The 6,701-nt window shown below is 50.3% G+C and overlaps 1 protein-coding gene across 4 annotated transcripts in view; it reads right to left on the bottom strand.

Annotated features, from left to right (window-relative positions):
• Positions 1 to 6,701, bottom strand: part of LOC102468109 (zinc finger protein 2 homolog) — a 42,972-nt gene that overhangs the window by 17,075 nt on the left and 19,196 nt on the right. For all 4 annotated transcript variants that reach the window (XM_027775900.1, XM_027775903.1, XM_027775901.1 and 1 more), the window contains 2 exons: positions 4,725 to 4,851; positions 4,449 to 4,538 (listed from right to left, as the gene is read on the bottom strand). In XM_027775900.1, coding sequence (XP_027631701.1) covers positions 4,449 to 4,538; positions 4,725 to 4,851 — 217 coding nt within the window. The remainder of the gene's footprint in view (positions 1 to 4,448; positions 4,539 to 4,724; positions 4,852 to 6,701) is intronic.

Consider the following 6,701-nt stretch of genomic DNA (forward strand, 5'->3'; position numbering starts at 1 on the left):
GGGAGGCTGGGGTTTGCGGAACCCAAGGCAGCTCAAATCCAGGACCAGCAAAAAGAAGAAAGCTGCAGAAGTGGAATTTGCAGCTCAAAACCATTGCTCCGTCTCTGTTCCTTGCCCAGAAGACTTCCCTGGTTCTACCAAATATTTAAGGGAAAAAACAGCACCAATTCTACCAAAATGCACCCCCACACACAAAAGAAAAAAAAAGAAAGAAAGAAAGACACACAAGGGGAAACCTCTTCATTCATTCTGTGAGGCTAACATTACCCTGATACCAAGAGACAAAGATAAAACAAGGAAAGAAAACTACAGGCGTGAACATCCATGCAAAAGTCCTTAGCAAAACGTTAGCAGACTACAACTGGCAATGTTTAAAGAGGATAATAAATCAAGGCTAACTTGAGCTTATCTCAGGAACACAAATTTGGTTCAACATTTAAATCCAGGGAACCAGCAGTTAGCGTAATGGCTATGTCCTGGACTCCCACTTAGTCGACTGCGGTTCGTGTCCCGGACCCGGTGGCTTAAAACTCACGCCGGGCGTGTGTGCGTGCATGCCCAAGATCCTGAGAGGAGAATGGAGGAGAAGGGATTGCAGCGTGACCATCCCCCCTGGGGGGTGATTTCTCGCTTTCTGTCTCTATGTCTCTCTCTGTCTGTCTGGCGAGCGCACGTGCCCTATAGCGAAAAACCCAAAAAAAAAAAAAAAAAAACATTTAAAAAACCAACTAATGTAATTTATTATATCAACCACCTTAAGGATTCATAAAAACATTTGACAAAATGTAGTATCCATTTATGATAAAACTCTCATCAAAGAAATGGCTATAAACTTCCCCAATGAATACAAACTTCCTTAATCTGACAAAAGGCCTCTACAAAATACCTCTGGCTACTGGCATGTTCACAGTGAAGGACTGAGTGCCCTTCTAAGATGGGGGACCAGGCAAGGACTCCCCTCTCATAGCTGCTATTCAGCACTGCTCTGGAGGTCCTGACTGTGCAGTAAGAAACACCTGGACTTGGGATCAGCAGTTAGCGTAATGGCTATGTCACTGGATTCCCACGTGGCTGACCATGGTTCAAGTACCGGACTTGGCAGCTTGAGAATTACTCTGGGCGCAAGTGTGTGCATGCCCAAAATCCTGAGAAGAGAATGGAGGAGAATGGATTACGGCATGGCCATCCCCCCTGGGGGGTGATTTCTCACTTTCTGTCTCTCTGTCTCTCTCTGTTTTTCTGGCAAGTGCATATGTCCTACAGTGAAACAAAACAAAACAAAAAACCCTGGACTGGGGGGCAGCAGGTGGAATGGTGGTTAATATGCTGAATTCCCACGTGGCTGACCATGGTTCAAGTACCGGACTTGGCAGCTTGAGAATTACTCTGGGCGCAAGTGTGTGCATGCCCAAAATCCTGAGAGGAGAATGGAGGAGAAGGAACTGTGGCATGGCCATCTCCCTGGGGAGTGACTTCTTACTTTCCCTCTCTCTGTTTCTCTCTCTCTCTCTGGAAAGTGCATGTACCCTATGGCAAAAACCTAAAAAGAAAAAGAAGGAAAAAAGAAAAGAAAGCCTGGATCCCATGGCTATTGTGATGGAAATACGAAAGGTCACTTTGAAAACAGTGTCAAAACAGTTTCTTATGGAACCAGCAGTTAGCGTAATGGCTATGTCACTGAACTCCCACGTAGTCGACCACAGTTCGCGTCCCGGACCTGGTGGCTTAAAACTCACGCCGGGCGCATGTGCGTGCGTGCCCAAGATCCTGAGAGGAGAATGGGGGAGAAGGGATTGCGGCGTGGCCATCCCCCCCTGGGGGGTGATTTCTCGCTTTCTGTCTCTCTGTCTCTCTCTTTCTGGCGAACGCACGCCCCCTATGGCAAAAACCTCTCCAAAAAAAAAAAAAAGGAAAGATGTGCAAGAACATTCAGGTCAGAATTATTCCTAACAGCAAGTCTAAACACAGTCTACATGTCAGTCAGCAGTAGCGGGTAAGTTAAGGCATGGCCACTGAAGAAATATCAAAGTGCGGTTTGAACGATGACCCGGAGCTACATGCCCCAGACGGATTTGGATAGAGCATACTGCAGAAGGGTGATCTTAGGGTAATACATACACATCGAGTTTCAAAGCACGCAAAGAGGAATGAGCGCTCTGAGCTGCAGCTGTCTGGCAAACCTGTGAGCACGAGACACTAGTGTGAAGCGGAGCTGGTGCTCCCTCTGGCAGCATGGGAATAACCTGCAGCGAGCCTGGGAGGCGCCTGGGTCTCAGATGTGCTGCCATGTTCCATTTCTTTTTTTGTTTGTTTGTTTTTTTTGTTTTTTTGAGAGATTTTCACTGTAGGGCGCGTGCGCTCGCCAGACAGACAGAGAGAGACATAGAGACAGAAAGCGAGAAATCACCCCCCAGGGGGGATGGTCACGCCGCAATCCCTTCTCCTCCATTCTCCTCTCGGGATCTTGGGCACGCACGCACACGCACCCGGCGTGAGTTTTAAGCCACCGGGTCCGGGATGCAAACCGCGGTCGACTACATGGGAGTCCAGCGACATAGCCATTACGCTAACTGCTGGTTCCCCCATGTTCCATTTCTGAGGCTGCATAGTGGCTGTGCGTGCTGCTCTGTCACCCTTGACAGGCTCAACAATATTACACATTCGGTTTTGTACATACGATGTACATTAGTCAAAGTAAGTTTAAGCTGAAAGGAGAGGACCAGCCTGTGGCTCGATGGTCACTGAGCTGGATTCCTCACGGGCTGATGGTGCCAGACCCGGCGGCTCAAAAACCTGGGCTGTGGGCTCGCGTGCCAAATTCCCAAAAGGGAGGGGAGTGGAGAAGAATGGATTACGGCATGATCATCCCCCATGGGGCGCTCTCTCACTCTCCCTCCCTAGCTCTCTCTGGTGAGTGTACATGTCCTCTGGCAAATGAGAAAAACAAAGAAAATAAAGGAAAATGATAAGTATAGAAATAAAATTACATGAGGAGTAATAAAAACATTTCCAGCAAATTTAAGAGGAAAAGAAATGCAGATAAAACTGGAAATGAGGCCGGCCACAGTGGCACAGTGTAACAAAACACTCTGCCAGGCTAAGGCCACGTGAGGTCTCGGGTTCGCACTCAAGGCCTCCCTATACCTGCTGGGTGCAACGTACATGCCTGCGATCGAGACTGGCTGAGGCTGGGGATGGATCATGGCATGAAGACCCTGTTGGGGTGCCTAATGGGGCCAGTAGATGGCGTCGTGGTTAAGGCACTGGACTCCCACTTGGCTAACCACAGTTCAAATCCTGGACCCAGAGGCTTGCAAATCATGCTGGGCATGATTCCTCATCTTCATCCTTCCTCCAATGAGTGGAATAAAGAATTAACGTTGGGACCAGCAGATAGTGTAATGGTTATGTTGCTGGACTCCCACATAGTTGACCATGGTTCAAGTCCTGGACCTGGTGACTTAAATCTCACGCGGGGCACATGTCCATGCGTGCCCAAGATCCCAACAAGAGTAATGAAGGCATTGTGGTATGGCCATCCCCCTCGGGGGCGATTTCTCCCTTTCTGTTCTCGGTCTCTCTCACTGTCTCTACAGCAAGCACACACACCCTATAGCAAAAATCTCTCAAAAGAATAGTGTTAATGAATGAATAATTTAATAGAAATACTAATAGTTACAAAGGGACTTCACAAAGCTTGTGGAAAAATAGAATTAAAGTATGCATTATGTTGTTGCAAAAAATGCTGAAATCTATGCATAGCTTTTTTTCACACTACTCATTCTCCATAAACTCTCTGGAGGCCCCTTGTATTATACCAGAGTGGTAGGGGTGTGAATAAATTTCTTTTAATCTCTCCACCTTTTTTGTTATAACACTGCTTGTTATATGTTACTGTTACAGAACAAAATATTTTTTAAAATGCGATAGCTTGTTTGTAATAGAACAAAATCAGAGAATATTAAGGATGCTACTGTGGTAAAAGTCTTTTAAATAACTGAGTTTTAGAGTTAAGGAACTTAAATTCCATAACTTATTACAGTTCTGTAGCAGACTGAGTGCTAGACATTCTAGGCAAGCAGTAACTTACCGTGGACATAAACTCCTGCCTACTTCACTGGGTTACTATGAAAACCCATAATAAAAGCTTTGAAAAATATTTTACACCGTTTATGCTACATGAAACGGTGATGTCTTGGAGAAGGCAGAAAGTCCTCTAGACTCCTGGGGTGTGGGGAAGAGGCACCCCTGCCCTTAAGCCGCCACACCCACTGGGCTCTTTGAGACAAGTGGTGGCCACCGAATGGCATGTTCTGTATCCACAAGGTGCAGAGGTGACGAGAAGTGAGAAGACGCTCCTTTCTCAGTTCACAGTCGGGTACATTTGCTGACCGTCACCCCACCCACAGCTGGGCTTCCCCCGTGCCTCCCATCAGCACGCCTCTTACCAAGACAGGAGCCTCCCGAAGTGCCCCCCGGCATCAGTTCTTCTCCTTTTCCCAGTTGCGGAAACACATCTGGTTTGGGTCCCAAGAGTCCTGTTTTTGAGGGAAACAAAAATGGACAACATCCATTCCTATCAGATAAAGTCACTGCAGAGGCGGGCCGTGAAGACTGCACCCTCAGGTGGCCCATTTCCAACCCCGTCCTCTACCTGGTAGCAGCTGAAGGGTCTCCAAGAGATGCCCATGGGAAGATGAGCCTCCCGAGGCTCCCCACCTTACCCAGCGAGACCAGGTTGCTGTAGTTTTCCAGCATCACGTCTCTGTACAGGGCCCTCTGGGCAGGGCTCAGGCGTCCCCATTCTTCCTGAGTGAAGAGCACGGCCACATCCCCGAAGGTCACCGCCTCCTGTAACAGCAGGTCATTCTCGCTGACCAGGCTACTCTTCCATGCGGTTCTCTGGGAAAGACTCCGACTGGCGGCTCCAAGGACCTCATGGGGATTTACGGGGGACTGGGAGCCAGCAGGGAGCCAGCTCTCTGTGAGACTAAGCATTTCCTCAAGGTCTCTAGGGGTCTTGCTTTGCGTTAAGACTTTGTTCCTCACTTTATGGGACCAGCAGATGGCATAACGGTTACATCGCTGGACTTCCACAGAGTCAACTGCAGTTTGAGTCCTGGGCCCAGTGGCTTAAAACTCACACAGGGTGTGTATGCGTGTGTGCTCAAAATCCCAAGGGGAGAATGGAGGAGAAGGGATTGCAGTGTGGCCATCTGTCTCTCTGGCAAGCACAGGCACCCTATAGCAAAAAAAAAACCCAAAAAACAAACAAACAAGAAAAACCTCTCTCTTAAAAAAAAAGACTCTGTCACCCACTTTGAGGAAATACGCACGTCAGTGAGGATACGCCGCCTTAGTGCCCGGCCTTCACACTCGCTCGCTCTGCCCAGACCATGTTCTTCCGTCTCCCACCATCTGCTCAGCCCTGCCCCCTGCTCGCCCCACCCTACCCCAGCCCCAGTGCAGACTGCTCCCTCAGCACAGCCGATCCTCCCGTTCCTGCCTGCCGTCAGGCCCCAGGCCTCTCTGTACCAGCACACTCTAGCCTGCCCCCTGGGTTAACTCCACCTCCGTCTTCCCAGGATCTAGAAGACGGCCCAGGTACTCAGCACCTGTAGTCTACTGCTCAGAGATACCTGCTTTTCTTCAAATGCTCGCCTGCCCACCCCACCCTGCAGACGCACACGTGGGCCCAGAGAAGCAGTCATTTTGCACAAGGGGACCGTGACACTTCTGATTGCAACTAGGCCCTTTCTTGGAAACTCTAAAACATGGCTGGAGAGGACTTGGTCCTACAGGGCACTTGGCAATCTACCAAGTAACACTCAGAGGAAGAGTTCAGTAGAACCCAGGGAAGAAAGCCGAGTCCAAGAAAAAGAAATTTACATTATTCTAGACCCTCTTCCATGGCCAAAGTCCATCTGTATCTTTGCCATTGCATTTGGGGCAACATTTGGCTTAAGGTGGTCTGAATCAGGTTTCTGTACCTACACCCAGAGCCGTGGTACCCCGGCGTCGGGAAGCACTTGTTGAACTGAGCCATGAAGCAGTTGGGGCACCACTGTCCACCTTGTATCCCAGCACTGATCGGGATGCCAGGTACACTTCACATCCTTCCCATGTGTGTGCTGAATGGCACCCACCTGAGGCAGCCAGAAAGCACAGAGGAACTGTGGGCCCCTGACGGTGAACATGCAGAAAAGGTTAGGGAGAGGAAAATCAGTGGACTGGGGCGTGCAAATCGCTTCACAGGGAAAAGGTGTCTGAGTCAGGTCCTAAAGGGGGACAGGGTGAGCAGCAGGAGAGCCAGGCCTGTCGGTCACTGCACCCCGACTGGGAGAGCCGTGCCTGTCGGTCACTGCACCCCCGACTGGGAGAGCCAGGCCTGTCGGTCACTACACCCCCAGCAGGAAGAGCCAGGCCTGTCAGTCACTGCACCCCCGACTGGGAGAGCCAGGCCTGTCGGTCACTACACCCCCCGCCGGAAGAGCCAGGCCTGTCAGTCACTGCACCCCCGACTGGGAGAGCCAGGCCTGTCGGTCACTACACCCCCAGCAGGAAGAGCCAGGCCTGTCAGTCACTGCACCCCCGACTGGGAGAGCCAGGCCTGTCGGTCACTACACCCCCAGCAGGAAGAGCCAGGCCTGTCAGTCACTGCACCCCCGCCTGGGAGAGCCAGGCCTGTCGGCCACTCAACC

This window comes from Tupaia chinensis, unplaced genomic scaffold (assembly GCF_000334495.1).
Source record: "Tupaia chinensis unplaced genomic scaffold, TupChi_1.0 Scaffold000612_1, whole genome shotgun sequence".
Lineage (NCBI taxonomy): Eukaryota > Metazoa > Chordata > Mammalia > Scandentia > Tupaiidae > Tupaia > Tupaia belangeri.